This window comes from Balaenoptera ricei, chromosome 13 (genome assembly GCF_028023285.1).
Source record: "Balaenoptera ricei isolate mBalRic1 chromosome 13, mBalRic1.hap2, whole genome shotgun sequence".
NCBI lineage: Eukaryota > Metazoa > Chordata > Mammalia > Artiodactyla > Balaenopteridae > Balaenoptera > Balaenoptera ricei.
Genome location: NC_082651.1, coordinates 73,413,073 through 73,439,361, shown reverse-complemented (window position 1 = coordinate 73,439,361; position 26,289 = coordinate 73,413,073). Strand labels below are relative to the sequence as shown.

General features: G+C 42.8%; 2 protein-coding genes across 3 annotated transcripts in view; one reads left to right on the top strand and one right to left on the bottom strand.

Moving 5' to 3' along the window:
* CRIM1 (cysteine rich transmembrane BMP regulator 1) overlaps positions 1-20,315 on the top strand; it is a 205,158-nt gene extending 184,843 nt beyond the window's left edge. Inside the window, exons 14-17 of the mRNA XM_059943606.1 lie at positions 6,035-6,229; positions 12,935-13,057; positions 16,065-16,255; positions 17,751-20,315. Coding sequence (XP_059799589.1) covers positions 6,035-6,229; positions 12,935-13,057; positions 16,065-16,255; positions 17,751-17,927 — 686 coding nt within the window. The 3' untranslated portion in view covers positions 17,928-20,315. The remainder of the gene's footprint in view (positions 1-6,034; positions 6,230-12,934; positions 13,058-16,064; positions 16,256-17,750) is intronic.
* A 581-nt stretch (positions 20,316-20,896) lies between these two features.
* Positions 20,897-26,289, bottom strand: part of FEZ2 (fasciculation and elongation protein zeta 2) — a 43,037-nt gene continuing 37,644 nt past the window's right edge. The window contains exons 8-9 of one of the 2 annotated variants that reach the window (XM_059943607.1): positions 26,124-26,189; positions 20,897-22,440 (exon numbers count right to left, since the gene is read on the bottom strand). In XM_059943607.1, the coding sequence (XP_059799590.1) occupies positions 22,424-22,440; positions 26,124-26,189 (83 nt within the window). In that variant the 3' untranslated portion in view covers positions 20,897-22,423. The remainder of the gene's footprint in view (positions 22,441-26,123; positions 26,190-26,289) is intronic. The other variant, XM_059943608.1, reaches the window with a different exon arrangement.

Sequence of the window (26,289 nt, the reverse complement as noted above, 5' to 3'; positions counted from 1 at the left end):
GGGGCTCTGTGTGTTCCTGGGAGGGTAAGAAGGGGAGCTGTTAGGTAGAGCTCAAGGCAAAGAATGGGGGCTTTGCAGTCAGATGGAGCCAGGAGGAGATGCCGGCTCCACCGCCTACTGGCTTGGTTACATCAGGTTCCTTCCCCTCGCTGAACCTGATTTTCCCCAAGAGTAGGATAGACAGCCCTACCTCAGAGAGTTGCCATGAGGCTGAACCATGGGAGGCTTTTGATCACAGTGCCTGGGTACCACGGATGCTCAGCAGATGCTAGTTCTCTTCTTCAGTGCTTGGCCCTAGATCCTTCTTTCAGGACCGTCCCTCTTGCCTCTACCACCTGCGTCCTCCGACCTCCCGTCTGTAAGGAGATCAGCTGTGAGAGTGCTGATCATGCAGGTCTTAGATCTTGCTGTGGTCCAGCTGAGCTCTGCACACGAGCCTAAACACTGGTTTTAGACTTCTGGGCAGACCTTGAGATACCTCATTCCTATAATCAGGTCCCTTTACAAGGTCTTTTTGGGGCCACTGGTCCCTTTTGCACTCTCTGCCACCTCCAGCGAGAGACTCATTCTTTCGGCCCCTGCTTTCAACCAGCGATTGATTGGCATCGGCCTCTGTGCTCTACCCACCCCTCCCCCACCCCCAGTTGTTTAAACCTGATAAGATAGCTTCCTGATCTCAAGTCAGAGTTAATTCCGTTGAAAATGAAGTGAAATTGAAGGTGAGATGTTTCCACGGTAATCTGATGAGGAGAGCTTGAATGGAATAGAGCTAACTTGGTAGAAGCACCTGGAAGTTGGGTCCATGGCGGTCAGCCCCTCCCTGGAGGGGAAGAGCTTCGTTGTGGCCCCTGCATCTCCCGGGGCCCCACTGATCAGACTCCAGCTCCGCAGCTGTGTGCAGAGCCTGCTGCAGCATCCCTGTGCGGCTCCCATTGAATGGGTTTCACCGTTTCTTTGTCATATTGCTGCACTCGATTGAACTCTTAATCTTCATTGAATTCAGAAAAAGATTTATTTTTGTAACAAAATCGAATGAGAAACTTCAGTTTCATCGAATATGTCGTCGAAGTTCTTGGTTCAACCTACTGCCTCCAAGAGATCCAGAGTAGTTACTCTCCCTCTTTTATCATTTTATAAATACTCCTTGGGACAGTGATCTCATACAATTACTTGATGAGCAGTTGCATAGACACTACGTTATGCTGTAGCTCAGCATTTGCTCTCTGGCATGTCTTCTGTGGTTTAATTTTCTTGCAGACCATTGAAATTCTTCAGAGTGGGTCAGTAGCGTTCAGAAAGCACATTACCAGGTTCTTTAGAACCAGGCTCAGACTAAGCTTTTCTCTTCATTGTGTATTTGTGTGTGTGTGTGTGTGTGTGTGTGTGTGTGTGTGTGTGTTGGGGATGGGAGGGGAGGTTGATAATGCATGCACATATCTGTTTGAAATAATCATTTTAATATTGTTGCCTTATCAAGAGTAACTCATATTCATTGCAAAAGAAAAGTTAAAGAGAAAAATTCACCCTTGATTCTAACAGTTACTGTTAACATTTTCGTTTCTTTCCAGACAGTTTTAAATTTTCCTCTTTACGTGGTTGAGCTTATACTACACATGATGCATTTTAACAGCTGCACAATATTCTCTGCTAAGATTGTATTGAGTCATTAAAATATCCCCTATTGTTGGACACAGGTTTTTTTTCCCCAATTTCTTGCTATTATAAATAATATTGTGATGAACATCTACATAAACAACTTATTTTAGGCCTTTTCTGATTATTTCCTTGGGATAGCTGACTAGAAATAGAATTATTGGATTAAAGAAGTATAATGTTTTTAAGGATACATGAGGGATACTGCCAGTTTTGCCTGTTACCCCACATTCTCACCACTGGTGACTAAAATGTGTTCCCTTTTACCTTGTTGAGCCCCAAATCAGTTCTATCCTAGAGGCAGCTTCATGGTCATGTTCACACTGAAAGGCTAAGAGTTTGAAGGTCAACTGCTGCAGCTCTGATTGACCCGCTGGAATATCTGGTTTGATAAGGCTCGACCAGGTCCTTGACAGGCTCCAGCTGTTTATCTGTTAAAGCAGGAAAGTGACTCATATATTGGAATTACCTCTGCATCACCTCCCATTGCAAGAAACAGGGTTGTCCTTCACACGTCCGCCCCCCTCACTGTCCATATCCTGACCACTCTTTCTCAGTAATAGCTAGCCTAGCCTTGCCTTTCCACCTCCATCACCTCTGCGTTAATCCAGGCCTGTAACACATCCCAGTGAACAGCGTCCCCATCTTCCTAACCCTGTTTAGTCTTCCACATGGTCATATTCCAGAGTTCTCTTCTTGAAGACAAAGCTGATAAGGCCCGTCTCCTCCACTGCAGGAAGGCTCTAAATCTGTCATTGTTCTTCAAGGCCCTTTACGATCTGATCCCAACTTCATCTCCAGCCATCCTGCCTGTGGCCCTCACACCCCTCACTGTCGTTCCAACATGGCAAACTGTTGGATGCACCACCGTCTACTTGCAGTGTCCTTCCTTCCAGCTTCTTTATCTTCTATTCATCCCTCGAAGTAAAACTAAAGCATCAAATCCTGGGTGAAGCCTCTCCCAGTTCCCCCAGCAGACAGTTGCTTCACCCTCCGTGTTGTGTTGTCCAACTCCACGTTGACTTCACAGCACTGTGGCTGCTGCATGGTACCTGGTGAGGAGTCCTGGTCGCAAGCCTGTCTCCACCACTTCTGCTCAGTCCTCTGGGTCAGGGTCCTGGTCCTGCCTTTTTTCCCATTGATGATAAAAGTTTGTAGAATAAGTGAATGAATGTCTTTATAATGTTTAACACATAATTACTATTTTTAATATCTTAATTTTATAGTTTTAACTTTACAAATATTAGCATTGATTTAATATATTAAGATGTAATAAGTGTTTTTGCCTAGATCTTAAGAAAATACAGACCAGTGCTTGGCCTTGACTTGAATTTCTTTTATTACGAAGTCCTCATCCTTTTTTTTTTTTTTTTACTTTATTTTATTTTATTTTTGTGGTTTGGGGGAAATTTGCCAAATATACCCTCTTTCCTGGCAAAGGAAATTTTTATTTCCTTTTTTTAAATAAATTTATTTATTTTATTTATTTTTGGCTGTGTTGGGTCTTCGTTGCTGCACGTGGGCTTTCTCTAGTTGCGGTGAGAGGGGGCTACTCTTCTTTGCGGTGTGTGGGCTTCTCATTGCAGTGGCTTCTCTTTGTTGTGGAGCATGGGCTCTAGGCGCACGGGCTTCAGTAGTTGCAGCACACGGGCTCAGCAGTTGTGGCTCGCGGGCTGTAGAGCGCAGGCTCAGTAGTTGTGGCGCACGGGCTTAGTTGCATATGGGATCTTCCCGGACCACGGCTCGAACCCCTGTCCCCTGCATTTGCAGGTGGATTCTTAGCCACTGCACCACCAGGGAAGCCCCCTCATCCTTTCTGTGCCTCTTTCTCATTCCCTTCCTCCTCTTCTCTAAGATGAGAACTGGCAAGATGCCTGTGGGAGGAAAAGCACAGGAGAAGGTGATGGACAAGATAGGGTGGGGAATGTAACCTTCTCTTCTCCCAGGTCTTTGCACAGTAATACGTTACTCAAATTTTATGCGGTGACATTGGTCCATCATGTGAGCTGTTACAAGGTTTATGTGAAATATAATCAGTAGTATTGCCTTATGAAGAAATGCTTCCTTTCATAAAGAATTCTCTGCATAATAGACTCTAGATTTGATGGCAAATCTAATGTCCTCAATGACGTGTTGGCTCAAGGTCAGTATATTACTTGAATTAAGTTCATTACATGATTCTACTCATCCATTTGACATGTACATTTTGGGTATCTTAATGAAGTCACCTCCTCTAAGGATTTCAGATTAGCAAAAACTTCTACCACGAGTTTGGTGTGAAAGCCTCCAAGTGAGTTTTTAAGGTTAACATTCAGTGCACCAGAACCCTTTCTGTGGAACACTCACAAATACAGTGAAGTACATTTTTAAATAGATATTGAAAAAGAATTTCTGCTTACAACTAGAACTTTCTGTGATTGCTTAATATCCCTTGCTGAACATCAAGCAACAGTAATGAGAGAAATAATGAAAATGCATTGGGAAACAGAGATTATGCATTTTAACACTAGACATAGAGTCCTTTCCATGCTTACTTATAACACTCCACAGTGGACCAAGACATACCTTTGGAAACACAAAATCCTATAGTCATAGGACATTATTAGTGCCATTTAGTCAGGGGCATATACTTGAGTAATTGGTAAGAAGAGAATGTGGATTCCAAAGACAGATATTTCTGCCTGTGACCCTTCTCTGGAAAAGCTCAACAGGAAGCTTCATGCTAGGTCTTTACAGAGTGGTTCCAGCCGCCCGGAAGCACTTGGCTGCAGAGGCTGGGGTCCTGACGCCCTGCATATAGATATGTTCCTTATTGCCCCTCAGGCATTGTGGGTTCTGTCCTTTGTGCCTGGGCAGTGAATACTGCCCCTCTCAGAGCTTCCAAGGTGCCTTCCAGGGAGAAGACACCACTTCTTTCCTAAGGAACTTTCCTTCCAGATGCCTTTATAGTTTTTCATTTACTAGTGACCAGTGGGGAATGGAGCTGCCCATAGAATCTGAGCATAAAATTTCCCCAGCTTTGCAGGGTCATCCAGTTATCGGCCTGGCCGGTGACAGGGAGGGGCTGCCCCACCCCCATCCCGTGTTTCTCCATTGATTGGCCCCATCGCTGCTTTGCTGGGCATTGGGCCTCGCTCTGAGCTCTAGAGGGAATGTGACCACTAGTAAGTTCACAGAAACCAGGAGAAGGTGTTGAATCAAAGAGAAAGGAACTTTCAAGGAAAAGGTTGGGAGAGGGAAGATGAGAGGATGGTAGGGGAGAACGGAGAAAAAAGACAAGCAGAATGTGTTAAGCTGTAAATTCTTTTTTTTTTTTAATGAACCCTTTTTTGTTTTGTTTTGTTTTAAATTTTATTTATTTATTTATGGCTGTGTTGGGTCTTCGTTTCTGTGAGAGGGCTTCCTCTAGTTGCGGCAAGTGGGGGCCACTCTTCATCACGATGCGCGGGCCTCTCACTATCGCGGCCTCTCTTGTTGCGGAGCACAGGCTCCAGACGCGCAGGCTCAGTAGTTGTGGCACACGGGCCTAGTCGCTCCACGGCATGTGGGATCTTCCCAGACCAGGGCTCGAACCCGTGTCCCCTGCATTGGCAGGCGGATTCTCAACCACTGCGCCACCAGGGAAGCCCTGTAAATTCTTATACATAAAAAATAGCTCTTAAAAATATATTGTTCTCAAAAAGCATAGTTTGCTGGGAAAAAAAATGGATTGAAATGAAGTGAGGTTGTTTTTGAAGTAGGAATGTCCTGGTTACTGAGAGGGAGATCCATCCAGCATCCCTGAAAAATGAAGGAAATGGTTCTCTCAATGCTGATTCCCTTCTGGGAGAGCACAGGAGGCCTGCCAGTTGCCTGCAACAGACCACTGTCATTCCTTATCATTACCCTGCATCATTTACACAGATTAACTGGAGATGGGAATTTCTTCAGTTGTTTCTATAAGTATACTCAGCTGGACTTTTTCTCTCTTTCCATGGAACAAAACCTGTGATCCTGTCTCCCTACCTATCTGTATTTCAGTTTTAGTTTCTTCATGTGCTATGTTCAACAGCCATGCGATGATTAAGTTTGTATATTTTGCAATGACAGTCTAATGACTCTTGGCCAACGGGTATCATTCCCAGCTGGTTGTTATAGTTACCACCTGTGTCAGCCTTAGTGGCCCTTGATCAGGTTCAGGCCACAAGATGAGAGTTCAGAGGCTTCTGCTGAGCAGAGGAAAACAACAGTAGGGACTGGGGAGGCAGAAGTTTTACCCAATTCTGGGAATCCTAGAGCATGTTGCGATTGTGTAGAGCTTTTCCCTTTCATGTCTCAAGTATGATGAGAAATTGTGTTTGTCACATGGAGTGACTCCACCATGTGCCGTTCTTTTCACTAGAGGACACAATCCCAAAGAAGGTGGTGTGCCACTTCAGCGGGAAGGCCTACGCTGATGAGGAGCGCTGGGACATTGACAGCTGCACACACTGCTACTGCCTGCAGGGCCAGACCCTCTGCTCGACTGTCAGCTGCCCGCCGCTGCCCTGCGTCGAGCCCATCAACGTGGAAGGGAGCTGCTGCCCTATGTGCCCAGGTATCTAAGCCGCTGCCCTGCCACTTTCCAAGCTGTGATGTTGATTGAAGAGGAAGCTAGGACAGACTCAGAACCTCCCCCACCCGTCCCTTAGCTCCTGTGGCCCAAACAGAGACCTGGCGGGTAACTTGAGAGCCTGTGACCAACTAGGTGAGTGCCTGATTTTTGGTTCCATGCCAGTATTGCTGTCTTCTGACTTGCATTCTCTAAACGTTAAGTGGCAGACCTTATGGGTGTAACAGACCTGTGAGTGACACCTGCCGTGTCCGAGTAGCACAGTTTTAGTGCAGTGTTGGACGAGCCTAGCGGAAAAGGTCCATCATCGGACACAGTAGGGAATACACTTAACAGCTGTTCTAAGGTGAATAGCTATCAGAACCAGAATGGAAGAGCTGCATTTAAAGAATACGAAGCTGGTCCCATCTTTCTTCAGTTCATCAGTTCCAGTAGTACCCAGGCCACCCCATGGAGCCGTCTCCCAAGCCCTCCCGTGAACTCTCCATCTCTTCCCACCTAGACCCGAACCACAGAGCACGCCCCCAGCTGGCTGTTGCAGAATCACATGCCTACGTCTGTCCCCACATTCCACCCTTCATGTCAGCTCAGTAATCCGCCTCCCAGTTTCAAACCTAAGTCCCCCACAGCTGCCCAGATCCTCCCCCAGGCCTTCTCCTGGTTTCCATGTCTGTGTCTCCTGCCAAAACAGCTCCTTTGTTTTCTGCCCCTCGTTCCCAGCAATGCGGGACCTGAGCCCGCGGCAGGACAGCCTTTGGGCAGTGTTCCAGATCTAAAGCCCTGAACACACAGACTTCACAGGCAGTCCAGACCACACAGACCAAAGGGAGGGCTCACTCTAGGAGCCCAGAGAGGTCCTGAGCAAGTCAAGAGCCCCTCCATCTTCACCTCGATTCTGTGTTTTCTTGCGGCATTGTGTTAGAGACTCTCGCTCCGTGCAGCACAGTGGGCTAGGAGTCAGGGCAACTTAGAAGGGCATCTACACCGTGCACTTGTAAAATGGGATAGCCAGTTAAACCCGAAGAGTTTCACTGAGCTCTGCATACATTTGCCTTTTGTTTAGCTGTTGTGCAAACTAGCCCTAATGGGCACGTCTAAAAATGTCCATTTATCCCCTAAAAAGGATGGGATATTCTGCCAGGTCAGGAGGCTGAGTCCTTTTCAGATCTCTTATTGGGTGCTTTTCACAGTTTAGTCTCCTTGGCCTTGTTTAAGGTGTAAATTGAAAGTCACAAGTTCACATCTGTGATGTTGTATCCCTCGGTGTCCACATAGGGAAAAAACAAAATCCTTAAGTGTTCTGCACGAGAAGAATGAGGAAAAACATGTATTTCTCATTGGAGTTGCTTTATCTATTACATTTCACCTGTTTCACAAGTTTCATACCAGTTTTCCTAGTAATATGCCTTGAGCAGTTCAAATGGTGAAACTTGATCTTATTTATTCAAGATTCATTTCGTGCCTACCCTATGCAAGCACTGCTCGAGGCCCTGGGGAGACAAGGGTGAATCCAACAAGTCCCCGTCCACACAGCTGATGGTTTCGTAGGGAGAGACAGGCAGCACATAAGTAAACAGTAAATAGCGCACAAGATGAGGATAAGGGTCACAGAGAAAACACATAGCGAGGCCGGGGTCGGGGAGGAGGGGCTAGGCAGAAGAGGAGACAGGATGTTCTGATAATCAGGGAATGCCTCACTGATCAGATGACATTTATAAAGGGACCCAGGAGAGTGGCAGGAATCATGGGGTAGAGGCAGAATCTCTGTGGTATAGGCAAGACAAAAGCCCAGGGGGTGGGAACATGCCATGAACGTTCAAAGAGAAGCAGGGAGGTTGTGTGGATGTGACCCCATGAGCAGGGAGGGTAACTAGAGGAAAGCAGAGAAGTAGCCGTGTGCCAAAACATGAGATCTCATGAGTGATTTTAGAATTGTATTGGGCAAGGTAGAAACTCTGGAGGGTTTTGAGCAGAGGAGTGATGGGATGTGACGTGCAGGAGTGGAAGCAGAGAGGCCAGTGATGCAGGTGAGAGGTGAGTGTGGCTTGGACCAGGGCAGTAGCTGTGGAGGTGGGAGAAGTGGTTGGGTTCTGATTCTAGTGAAAGGGTAGAATCCATAGGATTTGAACGTGATGTGAGGAGTGAGAGAAAGAGAGATGCCAAGGACGACTATAATGTTTTTGACTAAAACATGGAGTTGCAGCTCTGGTGTAAAGTCAGTTTGGTTTGGGGAGTTTTTAGTTGGAAATCTCCATTGGACATCTAAGTGGAGATAATGAATAGACAGTGCATCTGTCTGATCTGGAGTTCAGGAGAGAAATGGGAGATGGATCTATAAACTTGAACGTTGTCAGCCACAGGTGGTTTTTAAGCCTTGAGACCGGACAAGGTCACTCAAGGAGTGAGTGGATATAGAGAGGAAAAGGGAGCCTGGGACTGAGCCCAGGAACCCTCCAACTTTGGGGTCTGGGCAGGTGGGGAGGGACTGGCAGAGGGAACAGAGAATGAACCCCTGCCACCCGGGAAGCAACTGAGAGAGCTATGACCTGGGAGCCACATGGAGAGAGGGCAGGAGGAGTGCTGTTGGGTGACATCAGGTGAGAAGCAGGGACTGACTGCTGTGCACTCAGCGTTGTCCTAGTCGTCGTGACGAGAGCCATTTGCGTACAGTGGTGGCGGCAAAACCTACTTAGAGTGGTTTCTAGAGAGAAGGGGAGGGGGTGAATTGGAGACAACCATTACACAGCCCAGCTACAGACCACGAGCGCTAAGTTCACAGATAGGATTTTCCTGTAGAGTAGAGGGGGATCTTGGAGGCTTTCACTGAAGGATTGAGCTAGACCTTGAAAAACAGTGGGTTCTCTTAATTGGAGTGAAAGGGTGATCTGACCAAAGACCCTGAGACAGAAAGGTCAAGGCCAAATGCCCCTGGAGTAGGGAGTTCTAGTAGCGGGAAATAAGGACAGAGAAGATGACTTTGGTCAGGATTTTTAGGGCCTTAATTGTCAAATGGAGAGGTAGATTTTGTCCTTTGTCCTTCGTGGCTCATTTTTGAGCAGATGAAACACAAGATCATGGAGGTGCTTTGGGGAGCCAAACAGTAATCTGTAGGAGGACTGAAGCAGGGAGAGACCAGAAGCCAGGACAGCTGTGACTTGCACTGTAGACGTCCCAGGTGTGTGATGATTAGGACCCAAATTCAGGTGATGGCGGCAGGAATGGAGGGAAAGATCCACTCTCCTCGGTTGCGAGTTTAATAGAGGAAAGAGTGCAGGTTTCACTAACATCCTGCTCATAACTAGAGATTTCTCCAACGACTTCTCAGTCAGCATTTACTGTTGGATTGGAATTTAATTTGGTAAGTCCCCCTTCTGCTTCTGATGTATTATTCATGAATCATTTCTCCATCTTATCTCACCAAATTTTGCAGTCAGGCGAGCTCTGCCACCTTACATTTGATTAAGTGTGGCCTGCCAGGAAGCCTGGATTCCTGTCCCGTTTTTCTCCTGGGCCCTCTGAAGTTTCAGGTTGCCGATTCTCACCTGGAAAGCTCAAGCTACCTGGCTTTGTCCCCTATGCACATCAGCTAACGTTCTGAATAGCCTCACCTTTACAAAGCACTTTCCCCCTCTGCCATCTTTGGATACAAGTACCAGACCTGTGAACTGATTTGCTGGTTAGTACTTGTCCCATTTTATAGAAAACTGAGGGTCAGAAAAGTTAAGTGAATTATCCAAAGCCATGCAGCTAGTTAGCAGACGACCCAGGAGTCCCCAGTCCTAAGTTGACTTATGGTTCCATCTCCCAGAAAATGGTGTCCTCACCTTGTAAGCCCCAAGCACCCTGCCCCATATCCAGAAAAGGACATTTTAAGGAAGTTGGCTGTTACAATGGGCCAGGTGCCTCTGACTGGAAAATACATCCCCAGTTAAGTTGTCTTAGGTTCCTCTGAAGTTCAGGTCAAATCTGACTCCAGTTGTAATTCTTTAATTGTGACCAAGTGGCCCGTGATCTGTGCCACCTAGCCAGGTAAAGTTTTGTGTCACTCCCTTGGCCCTGTCATCCACAATGCCAGCAGCTTTATAAAGGGCTCTTGTAGTAAATGCTGGAAGGGTTCTATTTTAGAGTTGGGGTTGAATGCAGTCTTTGGCCATGGCAGGCCTGGGCCTAGGCATGGAAACACAGCGGCACCCACACTTCTTTTTGTTTCTTCAGTTTTTTTGCTGAAAGATTTATCCTTTTTGGCAAAACTGCTCAGAGGTGGCTTCCCTCTTAAGTTCACATCAAAGGGAAGTGACACTCTCCCCTTAGACTTGAGGGCTCTGAACTAGAGCTTTGAGTATTTTATGATAAAGGAGGTGTGGGTAGATTTTAATCAGAGCCGAACTGAGTTTAGTGGAGCAAACTGGTCCAGAGGACAGGCCATGAGCTGCCAGCCGGTGAGAAGTAACTCATCATGAGAGGCCCATGAGGGCAGGACTGGTCCTGCTCACAACTGTATCCCCCAAACTTAGGCCAGTGCCTGCCACATAGGAAATACTTGGGAAATATTTGCTGAACAGTGGTGATTAAGTAATCACTGAGTAAGACATCCTCCTCCATCCTAGGTAGATCCTTCCAACTTTCCCCTCTGTTGCCAAGGAGAGCCTTTCTAATAAGCACCTGTGGGAAGAGAACTCACACTGTCAAGTCTGTTGTTTGTAGGGTTTCACTGAAATCTACCTGTAGGCAGGTATGAGACACAAGAATTTCAAAGCTGCTTGCCTGCTGCTGTCACTCAGGAAAGACCCTGAGCTGAACTGAATTGTCCCCAGCCCTGGGGGTCTCAGCAGAGGAGGTCTTTGCTGCTTAGCTGCTGACATTCACAGGTTTTCCGCATGGATCTCATGTTAGCCTTTTCTCCCGAGGCCTCAGAAGGCAGTGGCAGGTCAGCCCCTGTTGTGATAGGAAAGCTCAAGGCTGTGCACTGGACCAGACAGGGCAGGGGCTCAGGGTGCCCTGGCACTGAAAGATGTCACGTAAATGTCAAGGGGGTTTTCTTCCCAAATTCCTCCAGGAAATTGGTATCACATATCGAGATGTCTCAGTGGGCGAGCTGAACGCCATCCCTACACACACCCACCCCAGAACCACCCAGCCCGGACCTATTGAGTCAGGACCTGTGAGCGTCAGCACATTTTATCAGCTCCTCAGGTGATGCAGATATGATAGAAAAGTTTGCAATCACTAGTTTATACTCAGACCCCTGCTTCTGTGAATGAAAATGTTTTCAATAACTTCTCTTTTTAATTCTAGAGTTTTTAGAGACCTACTGAACCTTTCAAAACTCTAAGAGTGTCTAGTTCTTGCCGTGTTTGAGGTCTTATAATTTAAGTAAGAAAAGCTAAAGCCAAAGTGACTTTATTCTTAGGGGCAATAGGAAGACCTGGGCTTTGGAATCACAGAACTGGATTGAAAGCCCAGCTCTGCTGGTTCCTGGGTGCATAATCTTGGGCAATTTCTTAACGTCTTAGCATTTATTTCCCTGGCAGGTGCTCAGTTAACTCACAGTGGAAGTTTAGCACGTATTCTATTCTCTATCACTCTTCCCTTCTCTCAGATTTATCCTTTTTAAAGTTCACTTCTTGAAAGGCTGGTAACTTTGGGATAGACAGTGATCACTGTGAGCAGAGAGGATTTTCTTTTAACTTATATAACGTATTTCATGCATTTTATTTTGGACTAAATTAGGCTGTATATTAGTGAGTATTTCGTATTACCAATGTTGGGTAACCTTAATATAAAAATCAGTTAATAATATGGCAGGCCCTGGCCAAGAAGTACATGATTGAGGCTGACTTCTGTTGTTTTATTTTGAAAACAGAGATTCTTAAGAATTACTTCTTTTAAAAGTTGGCTAATTATTGTTAGCCAGATGAAGTAGGGATATACAGATATTTATGTAGGAACCAAGGAAAGCTTTGAATTTTCTCACTGGTCCCTTTAGAACTTGGCTTCAAAAAAAAAAAAAAAAATCCTGATATTGGAGATTAATGAATATCATTCTCAGTTTTGTTTCATGTTGTAGTATCTTGTTGACGAAAGTGTCTATATGATCGAGTTAGGTAATATTAATATGTTTACTCAAGATCAGTTTCCAATCTACATGGTTCCAGGAATAACATAGTAGACATTTAAGACTTAAATCGGGCAGCCCCTCATGAGCTCTGCCAACATCCATTCCCATTGAGGGGAAGGGAGTGGAGGGGAAATGAATAAAGAATGGAAGATGCTTTAACTTTTTCACTTCCTGTGACATATTTCATATAAATGATTCAACACTCATTTATTAAAGAACAAGTTATTAAAGTATAATTTAGCAGATGGAAAGTAAAAGAAATCCTTTCATTTCAGCCAGTGACCATCAGCTTGCACGAATCTGTAGAGCCAACAGCATTTGTCATGAAAAAGCAGAGCTTCTGACCCAGGTGGAGGAGTAATCTCCCATCTTTTTAAATGGTTATAGGACATGTTTCCCACCCCTACAAAGCTAGTAACTCTCTAGCATTAATGATGTCAAGGTGGAAACTGGATCTTTCATGTCCCAGGACATGTTGTGTTGTACTGAATGCACCATCCATTTGGATTGAGGAGACAAGTCAATAAGGAGCCCATCCATCATCTCTTATGAAAAATGTCCCCTTCTTTTAGAAATGTATGTCCCGGAACCAACCAATATACCCATTGAGAAGACAAATCATCGTGGAGAGATTGACCTGGAGGTTCCCCTGTGGCCCACACCTAGTGAAAATGACATTATCCATATCCCCAGAGGTAAGTGCCAAAGTCAGTTGAGATCTGTCTAGTCTTGTGTATGGTTTACTTTTTTTTTTTTTTTAATTTTCAAAACTTCTTTTGGGTAACCTTTTAAAATACGTGCCCAAGTAAGTTCAAATAACCACTCCAAGAAAGACCTCCTTGGCTGTAACATATTTAACCACCCAGGATGATGAAATAAGTCTGCAGGTAAGTGGGTAAAATGCGTCTTTTCTGGTCCCACATGCTCAGAGGCTTAATGATGATGGAAAGAATTATGTCCCTGGTCATAAGAGCTTCTTGGTATCTGGAATTTCTAAGCCATCTCTCAAAGGTATGTGTGTGAATAAACTTCGTAAGCAGAGTAATAATAAATTACTCACTTGTCCCTGTGGATTCTGTACTAAGCATTTATGCCATTAGGTTACCCTCTACTTCCAGGTAGTTTTCACTCCATGAGGAGTTCAGTTTATTACTAATGTGTTGATTTTTCCACTCATCAGGCTTAAGTCCATGTGTTTTTTTTTTTCCCCCTTGCTCTGTCCTTTTAGTCGTGTGTAATAGAGATGTTATTCTGCCTCTCAGCAGCTAAGTGGTAAAGCAAGGCCAAGTTCCTGTCAATCTTGCCTTCTCTCTAAAAGTAGTCCTCTTGATCAAAAGAGTATAAGCTTGCTCTTAGTCATGACTCAGTACTGCCTCCTGTCTACTCCAAGGACATTTTCAAAATCACTATTAGACTGTTTTTATATTTCTTTTGGAAGAAGCAGTATTCATTGCTTGAGAGATTAATGGTCTGTTACGCTAGATATTGTGTTATGCTTGGATCAAGCCAGATGACCAGAGCACCAGATTCCTGGACCCATGTTTTGGCTCCTTATATAATTGCTGACTGAATGGTGCTTCAGCATTATGTTTACAGTCATTCAGTCAACAAATATTAGTGCCTACTCTGTGCCACATACTGATCTGGATGCTGAGCTTTAGTCATAAGAATAGCCATATTTATTATGTTACATTGAGGACTCTGTATTACATAATATTTCTGTTATAAAGACCCTGAGGAGAAATTTCTTCATATATCAGTAGCAAGAAAATTTATGATTCTCCTAAGCAACTGATTTGTTTTCATCTTAAAGACATTGTGAATCTTATCGATGTTGCTTATTTCCATTTTTGCTTTGGCTGCTAGGAAGCTTAAAGCTAATTTTATGGTCTGCTTTTTGCATCAAAACAGAATTTAAGGACTAAATTTTGTAACAGACCTCAACTGAAGCTTCATTTTCCTTTCCCCAAGATTTTCCTTAATTTACTTTTTAATCTTCTTATATGACATATATTCCTAAAAACACTTCCAATATCATTTGGAATGTGGGAAGGTGAAAATTCATTCTTTATTCATTGTGTTTTTGAAACCTGAATTCATCAGTAAAATGTTACTTTTACCTTTGGCAATTAGAAACTACTCTTTTTTTTGGTTGCACCGCATGGCTTCCGGGATCTTAGTTCCCTGGCCAGGGATGAAACCCGCGCCCTCAGCAGTGAAAGTGCGGACGGGGTCCTACCTACTGGACCACCAGGGAACTCCCCCCTTTGGCATTTTTCTTGATGCTGATAAATATGTTCCCTTTTTTTCCCCCCCTTCCTATAAAGTATTACCATCTACACTGTCTAAAATAACTAGGAAGGGTCTCTTCTTCCCGTCCCCCCACATACACACAGAAGGATATTAATTAAAATCTGAGTTTTAAACTATAGACAGTATTAACATCACAAAGCTGTGCCACTTCATGAGCTGAGTTTCCAAAACAATTTAAAAGCAAGTCCTTTTGATTGCATGTGTTCTGCATCTTTCGCTAACCTGGTCTTTGATGCATTTAAAGACATCCTGACTACAGTGGTTTATTTGAAACAAAATAAAAGAAAAATAAGGAAATCTTCAGAGAGTGCTCCTGATTGGTATCTATTTAAATTTGTTATCTCTGTCTGCAGTGTTCATTGCAAGAATGATGATTTAAAGGAAAAGACCATCATTTATAAGAGCAAAATTAAACGTCCCTTGTACAATAACTAAGGCAGGAAAATGATCCAATAGGTCCAGTGAGTTTTCAAGTTTATGAAAAGTACAGCATTTTTGCTTAGAGCTCAGTAAACCAGAATATTAACCAAAAGACCAAGCTCTTGATTCTGGCTTGGTTTTTACGAGTACACTACTAATTAGTCTAATCTAGTACACTACTAAGTAGAAGCATATACTTTGTCCTAGTCTCCTATTTGTTAGTAAACAGGGAGCTAAGCTGATGTTTATGCTTCAAAATCTTAGAAGACCATAAAGGTTAACATTAATCAAAATATTTTCAGTAGTCTAATTTTAGTCACTTTTTAAAAAAATGTTTTTTAATTTATTTATTTACTTATTATTTTTGGTTGCATTGGGCCTTTGTTGCCGTGCACGGGCTTTCTCTAGTTGCGGCGAGCGGGGCCTACTCTTCGTTGCAGTGCACGGGCTTCTCATTGTGGTGGCTTCTCTTGTTGTGGAGCACGGGCTCTAGGTGCACGGGCTTCAGTAGTTGTGGCTTGCGGGCTCTGGAGCACAGGCTCAGTAGTTGTGGCGCATGGCCCTAGTTGCTCCATGGCATGTGGGATCTTCCTGGACCAGGGCTTGAACCCGTGTCCCCTGCATTGGCAGGCGGGTTCTTAACCACTGCGCCACCAGGGAAGCCCTAGTCACTTTTTTTTAAAGTTTACGTAAGAATTTTCTTATTTTCTTTACTAGCTAGAATCAGCATCATCCTGCCCAATTACTAAACCTTCTCACCCTAATATTTTCTTTTTTACATCCATCCCTAAGAGCTCTGCCCTCTCATAAGAGCTCTTTGGATCCACATTAGACTTTAATCATGTTTTAGCCTTAAAGTACTAGGAAGCAATAAAACCACGTTGCTGATCTCTATTTGCAATGTAATTAAAATAATCCTTAAAAATTCTGGTTTAGGTAATAAATGCTTGTAATTTTTTTTTCTTCTAGACGTGGGTCCCCTCCAGGTAGATTACAGAGATAATAACAGGCTGCACTCAGGAGAAGATTCTTCGCTGGACTCCATTGCCTCAGTTGTGGTTCCCATAATAATAGGCCTCTCTATTATTATAGCATTCCTGTTCATCAATCAGAAGAAACAGTGGATACCACTGCTTTGCTGGTATCGAACACCAACTAAGGTACTGTACTGACAAAGTTTCAGCCTCTTAAACGATCAAACTAGGAAAGTTTGTATGCTTAGATTTCCTTAGTTGCTTGATATCTTCTCTATTAGCCAGTGAAATGTTTACTTTGCTCTTCATAGCTTCAAATGCACATCAAGCTGTGGTGATCAAGATATATAGTATTTGCCCTGGGCTAGATGGCTGGATCAAGTCTCCATCAGTTAATGAATCCTGACCTTTCACAGATCCAATTTCCTGGATTTACTTTAAAGTTTTCAAATAAGCAGATACCCCTGGATTGATTCCTAAGTGATTGTTGTTTATATTAAAACTTGGTCACTTGGTATTTCTCAATCATCTATCAACTTAGAATTGGGAGAGGAAGAAAAAAAATCACAAGGTTAGGGAGATAACACACAGAAGAGGGCAAGAGGAGAGCTAAAAGATCATGACAATGTACAAAAGTCCAAAGGACAGGCAGATGTGTCAAAGGCAGGCAGAAAGGGGAAAGGTAGCAAACGATGAAGAGATTGTGTGAAATAATACCAGACAAGGTGGACAGAGTCAGATTTCATATTGCAGGGGAAAGAATATGTGTTTGTTGTCAATACAAATGCAAAGGGCCTCAATCTGCCTATTTTAAAAAGCAGGAAATAATTCATTTTCATGAAGGGAAATAAATCATAATTCCTTTGAACACTAACTCTACCTTTTGCAGTTTGGTTTTTACTAAAGAAAAAAGATATACAACCTCAAGAATTGAAAACAGCCAATTTATCATCCAGATAATACTTTCACGTAAAATTTCTGTCAGATGGTTATCCTACCACTGATCTTCTTACAACAAATATGTGAATTGCCTCTGTGCTGGGCACATGCTGGGTCAGGATATAGGGCTGCACAAGACACAGTCCCTACCTGCAGAGATGGGGAGAGAGCCGCTCATAGTGTGTATGGCTGGATATAGACAGACTGGCCCAACCTGGGATGCTGATTTTACAGCCTGATAAGAAATGGTCCATTTATCTTAAAATCTGCCTATCTGGTACCTTCCACTCATCTTTCAACCCTCTTAAGCACTAGTCTGTACTTCAAGGATTTGAAAATAATTATGTCACTTCCATATTTTCTCAGTTCCTTCATCCCCTCCGTTTGACGTAAGTTATTGACATTTCACCCTTAAACACAGTTTGTCAGTATCCCTCATAAGAGTACAGTTGGCAGCACTTCCCTGGCGGTCCAGTGGTTAAGGCTCCGCACTTCCACTGCGGGGGGCACAGGCTGGATCCCTGGTTGGGGAGCTAAGATACCACGTGCCATGCGGCGCAGCCACAAAAAAAAAAAAAGTATAGTTGGCACCAGAGCAGGATGTGAACCCACATAGTCTGCCCATCCATGTGCTGTGATGCTGTTTTCTCACTTGAATGAGGTACTAAATATCTGTTGATCTGAGATAGATATGTAAAGCAGCTAATTCTTTGTGGTTCTTTTTCCTCCTCCCATTAAATAGCCTTCTTCTTTAAATAATCAGCTGGTATCTGTGGACTGCAAGAAAGGAACCCGAGTCCAGGTGGACAGTTCCCAGAGAATGCTGAGAATCGCAGAACCAGACGCCAGATTCAGTGGCTTCTACAGCATGCAAAAACAGAACCACCTACAGGCAGACAATTTCTACCAAACGGTGTGAAGAGAGGCAGTGTGGATGAGGTTTTGAAAGACAGAAAAACGACTCAATCTGCTCTTAAACTAGAATTCGTGCACTTGCTTAGTGGATTGTTTTGGATTGTGACTTGATGTACAGCGCTGAGGACTTCCTGGGCTGGGCTCTGTCGACAGCAGTGTGCAGAACAAGCATTCCCACTCTTCCTCAAGATAACTGACCAAGTGTTGTCTTAGAACCAAAGGTTTTAAAGTTGCTGAGATATATTTGCTTGTAATATAGCTGTAGAGATACTTGGGGACGGGGACAGTGAGTTTGGTCGGGGCGAATGGGTGGGAGGGTGGTGATGGGAAGACAAATTGGTCAGCTTGGCTTGCGGAGAAATCCAGTCCAGTGGCCCAGAGGATATTTTTTTTCCTGTTGCTCGGAAGACTTGCACTGGTTGCTGCAAAGCTCAGGCCTGAGTGAGCAGGAAAACAAAAAGGCCTTGCGATCCAGCTGCCATAACCACCTTAGACTACCAGACGAGCACATCAGACCCTTTTGATAGCCAACCCAGGCCTAAAGCCACATGCTTCTTTTATATACAGTCACAGCTGCAGTAGGTGGTGAGGAAGCAAGAGAAATGGGGTAGCGACGTTTCTCTAAAGCGGGTGATTAAGGATATATACAGTTAGTTATACTTTTTGCTGCTTTCTTTTTCTTCCAAGCCAATCAGCCAGTTCCTAGCAGAGTCAGCAAATGAATAAAACCTGAGTCGTTTCTTGATGTGAGCACTGGAGCTTTTCTGACAGCAGCGTGGCAGGAAGGAGAAGAGGGTGAAGGACACCAGGCATTTCCAGGGGCTATACTTCCTTGTTTGTTGTTGCTTTCTTCTGTTCTGTTGGTTGTTCATAGTTTTCGTTGAAGCTCTAGCTTAAGAAGAAACTTTTTTTAAAAAAAAGACTTTGGGGATCTTTTTTTCCTTATATACTGATTCTACAAAATAGAAACTACTTCATTTTAATTGTATATTATTCAAGCACCTTTGTTGAAGCTCAAAAAAAAAAATTATGCCTCTTTAAACTTTAGCAATTATAGGAATATTTATGTAACTATCTTATGCTTCAGAAAAACAAAAGTATTTGTGTGCGTGTGTATATAATATATATGCATATATATTTATACACATACAATTTATGTTTTCCTGTTGAATGTATTTTTATGAGATTTTAACCAGAACAAAAACAAACAGGCATTCCATATCAGTGCTTTTGATCACTTAAATTTTTGATTAACACAAAGTCTCAATCTACTTGCAGTTTAATTGGGAAGAGAAACGTGTGAGTGTTGGGTGTATGTGTGTTTGTGTGTGTATGCACACGCCTTGAGCAGTCAGCATCGTACCTGCTATGGAGAAGGTATTCCTTTATTAAAATCTTCCTCATTTGGATTTGCTTTTGGTTTTCAATTTGCTCACTAGCCAGAGACCTTGATGGCAGTTTATCTGCATCACTAATCAGCTCCTGGATTTTTTTTTTTTTTTTTCTTTCAAACAACTGTTTGAAACAACTACTGGAATATTGTCCATAATAAGCTGGAAGTTTGTTGTAGTTTGCCTCAGATATAACTGACTGTATACTATAGTGTTAACTTTTCAAACAGCTCTTAGCACTTTTATACTAATTACCCATTTGTTGCATTGATTTTTCTTTTTAAAATGCTTGTTGTGAAAGACACAGATACCCAGTATGCTTAATGTGAAAAGAAAATGTGTTCTGTTTTGTAAAGGAACTTTCAAGTATTGTTGTAAATACTTGGACAGAGGTTGCTGAACTTTAAAAAAAATTAATTTATTATTATAATGACCTAATTTATTAATCTGAAGATTAACCATTTCTTTTGTCTTAGAATATCAAAAAAAAAAAAGGAAAAGAAAAAGGTGTTCTAGCTGTTTGCATCAAAGAAAAAAAGATTTATTATCAAGGGGCAATATTTTTATCTCCAAAATAAATTTGTTAATGATATGTTACCAAAATAGACTTACATCAGCCTGATTAGTATAAATTTTTGTTGACAATTAATCCATTCCTGGCATAAAAAGTCTATCAAAAAATTGTAAATGCTTGCTTTTTGTTTTTTCAATCATGGCCATATTATGAAAATACTAACAGGATATAGGACGAGGTGTAAATTTTTTTTATTATTTTAAAGATTTGATTTATCCTGAGTGCTATATCTATTACTCTTTTACTTTGGTTCCTGTTGTGCTCTGTAAAAGAAAAATATAATTTCCTGAAGAATAAAATAGATATATGGCACTTGGAGTGCACTATAGTTCTACAGTTTGTTTTGTTTTCCTCAAAAAACAAGGCTGTAAGAGGATTACCTGCAACTTGATTCTTGGCAGCAAATAAACACTTTGACTCTAAATCACACAGTGTCACTTTCAAAAAGATTCTGTGTCTGAGATGAGAAAGATGACTCGTCCTTTTACTTTAAGGCTGTCAGTTCCGGCATCACAAGCAGCCCCAGCGCTTCTCTCAGAAGGCAGGCCTTTCCCAAGGAATCCTTGTTAAAAAAAAAAAAAAAAGGTGTCGTCCTGGCCCAGCCCCCCGGCCCAGCAATCAAGTGTACCGCACAGGGATGCTGCTGAGAGAGAAACTTAAAACCTACCTGTTGTCAGTCACAGATCAGAAACACGCCCATCTCATCATTAGGGTCAAACTCATTCATCATGTGTAAGAGAAAGGTTTTATAGAGGGAAACCCTAGGGTTTTACTGATGCTGAAGAAAGAGGTTACCAAGCAAAACAGGGGAAACCTCATTAAGAGGGGACTTTGAGTTGACAGGAAAAAATAGCATATTTTTCATACATTTCAGAGGCATCAACTTAAGAATGAACTATAAACACACCACTGTTGAGTCGCTTCAAAAAAAAAATCTCTTTTGACTCTTTAGGATGCCCTCCAAAGTGATATTTTTTCAGTATAAGACAATTTTTACAAATTCAGATTAAAGTATTAATATTATTGTATTAGTATGCCTCTTCATCAATTCAAGGGCAAGGGACAAATTGGTTCCACATATCCACTTTCAAATAAGACATTAATAAAACAAGGAACCATCTCAAGTTCCACATACTCCTAGAGAACGGCTTAAGTGCCACACTGGCATCAACTCCAAACTGAGCCACTGCCGTTGCAGTCCTGGTGTCCCAGTTACGGAGCAGAGTCAGGAATACGGGTAGCTCTGTATGCTCACAGATGTTTAAGTGGAATTTTAAAAGCCCGACAGCAGGTCCTATACAGATTCTACTTACACTCACGTTGTCAATGGGAAGAAGCTGCCGTGGCTGTTAGGAATGCCTCACGGACCCAGAAAAAGAACAGGACTTCCATCATTCCACAGCAGCTTAGCACGACCTGAAAAAAGTCCCTCTCTCCCCTCCTTAGCATCATGAGGCTAATCAAGATTTCACCAGCTCACACGCTATAATGATGGACAATGTGTGAACAGTGAGGGGAGGGATCCAGCACTGTTAAGGGAAGAAAAAAATCAAAAAACCAAAAACTCAAAAATAAAGCTCTCGAGTGTATATTACCTTTTTTTTTTCCCCAATATTTATTAAATGACATTGACTTGATTGGAACTGGCAAAAGTTTTTCATGACTAGTGATGGATCCATGAGTAGCTGTTTCTAGAATTAGTACTTTAGGAAAACACATAGGCATGAATAAAATATAACAGTAACAGGAAATGGGCAATGCTGCAGCACACAGTTTCTTAAGCACCTCAAAGGATACAAACTCCTTTTAAAGGACACTTCTTCACAGACAAGTGAAATGAAGCATTGAAACCTCTAAAGTTAAACAATACAAGATTCTGAAAGTAAATGGCATCTTAATGGTTAAAATGTGAACAATGGTGAAACGCAGCAACCTCTAAAATCAGTCATCTCCAGCTGTTTCGATATTGACTAAGTATTAAGCCAAGACAACGCATATTCTGGTTTCCCTTCTTCCAAGAACACCTCAATTTTTAAGTCTTAGTCTCTCTGGACAATACTGGTAGGTAATATTTACACTGACAATTCTCTTACAAAAAAAATCAGTGTTGGTTCTTGCCAGCACTGAAAAATAACGAGTATAAATCTCTCAATGCTTTGATCTAGTTCTTGAGTGAGTGCAGTTTAGATCTAGAAAGCCTTAAAAACTCAAACAGGCATGAAAAATATAACTGCACGTGCACAATTAACATCACTCCCCCTTACTCTATAAAGCTGGAAAAGAGAAGAGTTCATAATTGTTAGTATTTAACAAAAAACCATCTATAGAATTCAAAACAGTGCCATAGTTCCCTTGGTTCGTAATATAAAGCATTAGAGAAGGCATGGTCTAGTAATACTGAATCACAAACCCAAGTTCAGGTGTCCTGAGTTTCCAATAGCAGGAAGGTAATGGTAGCCAGCTTTCAGAATAATGCTATAAGCAATTTAGTTTGCTGTCCACGGAAGATAAAGCTGTTCCTGAAGTTATGCTGCCCTATGTAGGACACAGAACTAGAGGAAGAAAAACAAAACAAAACAAAACAAAAACTTTTAAATAGAAATGAATATTTTGTATATATTTACACAAGATGTATATATATTTATACACATTTTTATGTATATACATTTTATATGTATATAAAAAACACCATTAGAACTAAACATTAATGCAAGGATCTATAGTAGCAATTTTTTTCTAAGGTATAAAAGGCTACACCCAACAATGAAACGTTTTCTCAAGACACATTGATGAGAACTGCCCAGAAATGAGACACCAAAAGGCCATGTCTCTTAGGGTACCACTTAGAGATATAAACCCATAACGTTAGCCCTGTACAAGGCTTGTAACACAGCAAACGGCTCCCCAGTGAAGTCAAAGAAGGATCCAAGTGTCTGCACACAATTTTCTTCCCATCTGGGGTCAGCACAGTGGCAGCCAGAGCTACACTACTAGCCTTTGGTACGGCTGTTGAGGGCCGGGGTGGGAGCAGGCTGCGGGGGCGTAATTACACAGCAGAGAGAAAGAGAAGCTTAAGTAGCCCATACGGCATCCGTCCCATCTTTTCCAGGCCAAATGAGGCCACTTTTCTACCTTCTTTCACGTCTCACCTTCGCACTGAAATTAAGGTGGTATATGTAGGCAGCTAAGCCATAGTCACTGGCGTTAAAAACAACAAGGAGAGAGTCCCACCAGGAAAGGGGAAGGAGAGTTCTCCCTTGAGCAATACCCTCTTCCTGGGCAAAATGTTCTACTGGTCCCCAAGGAAGAGAAATCACTAACTGGCTATGGATTTCCAGAATGGGTGGAAAAGAGCGTTTTAAACAGCCCTCCATCCTCACCTTCCCACGCACGTGAACTCCTCTGAGTGTTACACGCCCCTCTTCATTTTCTCAGAGCACAGAGTCGCCCTTTAGTCTGAACCCCAGCTTCTTTTCCACCCAGTCCTCACAATACAAAGCCAAGACCAAAACTGCAACACATGCACACAAGCAGCTCGTCAGCCGCAGGTACAGTCTAGCTAGACCTGCGCTCGCAGACCAGAGCCAGCGGCCTGAGCAAGGGGAGCAGAGCTGGAGGCACGCCGCCTCCCTAGGGCAGGCGGCGCAGGGTCGCAGTTACAGTCCCAGGTTTTCAGGGAAGAAAGGAAAAATCACACCCCCACCATACGACCCAGCAATCCCACTCCTGGGCATATACCCTGAGAAAACCATAATTCAAAAAGAGACATGGGGGCTTCCTTGGTGGCGCAGTGGTTGAGAATCTGCCTGCTAATTCAGGGGACACGGGTTCGAGCCCTGGTCTGGGAAGATCCCACATGCCGCGGAGCAACTAGGCCATGAGCCACAACTACTGAGCCTGCGCGTCTGGAGCCTGTGCTCCGCAACAAGACAGGCCGCGATAGTGAGAGGCCCGCGCACCACAATGAAGAGTGGACCCCGCTTGCCGCAACTAGAGAAAGCCCTAGCACAGAAACGAAGACCCAACATAGCAATCAATCAATCAATCAATAAATAAATCTTCAAAAAAAAAAAAAAAAAGACATGTACCACAATGTTCATTGCAGCTCTATTTACAATAGCCAGGACATGGAAACAACCTAAGTGTCCATCGACAGGTGAATGGATAAAGAAGATGTGGCCCATATATACAATGGAATATTACTCAGCCATAAAAAGAAACGAAATTGAGTTATTTGTAGTAAGGTGGATGGACCTAGAGTCTGTCATACAGAGTGAAGTAAGTCAGAAAGAGAAAAACAAATACCATATGCTAACACATATATATGGAATCTAAAAAAAAAAAAAAAGGTTCTGAAGAACCTAGTTGCAGGACAGGAATAAAGACACAGACGTAGAGAATGGACTTGAGGACACGGGGAGGGGGAAGGGTAAGCTGGGACGAAGTGAGAGAGTGGCATGGACATATATACACTACCAAATGTAAAATAGATAGCTAGTGGGAAGCAGCCACATAGCACAGGGAGATCAGCTCGGTGCTTTGTGACCACCTAGAGGGGTGGGATAGGGAGGGTGGGAGGGAGACGCAAGAGGGAGGAGATATGGGGATATATGTATACGTATAGCTGATTCACTTTGTTATACAGCAGGAACTAACACACCATTGTAAAGCAATTATACTCCAATAAAGATGTTAAAAAACAAATCACACGCCCACATCCCCCTGGAACACTGCTCTCTGGGTCATAAACTTCTCCCATGCAGTCTGATGATAAAATAGCTAGAGAATGCTTCAGAAGCTCATTCTATCTCTGGCCCTCATGGCAGTGCCCTAGGGACCCACTATAATTGAAAATTAAGACATGTTCTTTATGTGCATCTCATTCCTGATTCACATCTATGAAGAACAAACCTCAGAACAATCCAGCTTTCATACCAATGCTAGCACAACACAAAAGCAAACAAAGATGTCAGATTTTTTTGTTTTGTTTTGTTTTTAATTCAGAACGTAATAGGAAGAGAAAACCCTCCTCCATCAGAAAGAAAAGAAAGAAGCTTATTTAAAAAACGATCATGTCAACTTAGTCTTTTCTACCCTCCTGTTAACCTACTAATGGCTGGCTTGGTGTCAGGTCTTACAGGTGATACTCACGTAATACTCACTTTGTGCTCATGACTATACCAAGGGTTCCCCCCCTTTATGAAGCTATGATTGAAGAAAAGTCCCATCTGAGTTATCTAATGTCTCACAAATCCCAACCTTTGGTTCAGCTAGCTACTACTCTTGATGGAGAAGAGAGAGAACCCAAAGAAGAGAAGTGTGACCAGAGGAGGACTGCTCTCAAAATTGGATCAAACACTACAGGATGCATTTTACGATGCTCTGAAAACATGTTACCTAAAAAGCTGCTACTTCTTAAGAAATAATTTCACTGAAAAGTATTACTTTTGCCTATAATTAAATAAGTTCTTCAGTCCCTCTATCATCCAAATTTTCTTCCTTCCTCAGCAAAGTAGGTGAGCTCGTTAAAGTCTCAAACGATCTTCCTTTGCCTCATCACTATTCCCATCCCGTGAGATCCTGACCTTGCTCGTAAGATTTATGGCTCGTTCTTCACTGCCCTGGCTTTATGAAAGTCCATTCTTTTTCTCTTTCTCCCTCCACTCCCTGTCCCTTACCCCATCCCCGTTCATATTCCCTTTGGGACTGTTAACTGATCTAACTGTTCCCTCCTTCATCCGTCCTTCTTCTAGTGTCCCCAAGATGACAGAGGCCACCTTTCTCAAATCCTCAGTGTCAACACCTGAGACTCACATAATTATGGCAATATCTCCATAATATTTCCTCCAATGCCTTCTTTTTTTTTTTGGCTGCTCCACGCAGCCATGTGGGATCTTATTTCCCGACCAGGAATGATCAAACCCGTGCCCCCTGCAGGGGAAGCTCAGAGTCTTAACCACTGGACCTCCAGGGAAGTCCCTCCATTGCCTTCCTTGATGTTTATAATTTAGCTGTGGAAATTATTTCTAGCCCAGGACTTCAAATAAAAATTAAATTTTATATAACCGTACTTTATAATGTTGGAAGCATAAATAAGTCATCACGTATCTATTCTCACCCTGCAAAATATAAGTTGCGCATTTGGAAGTTACTTTTTAATCTATTAGCAAGACAATGCATTTATTGACCAATCAAAACTTCCCAACCACTGCACATACACTATTCTAAAACTCACCTTTCAGTATATAATCAGTTAACAAACTCGGAACTTTTTCACTATCCTCTTTCATGGCACGAAGAACTGCAAAATAAAGGAGAAAGAAAATACAAGAATTTCAAATTCAGATAACCTCAATCATGGTAGCCTTAGTCTTAATTACATGATATAACCAATTCATGCA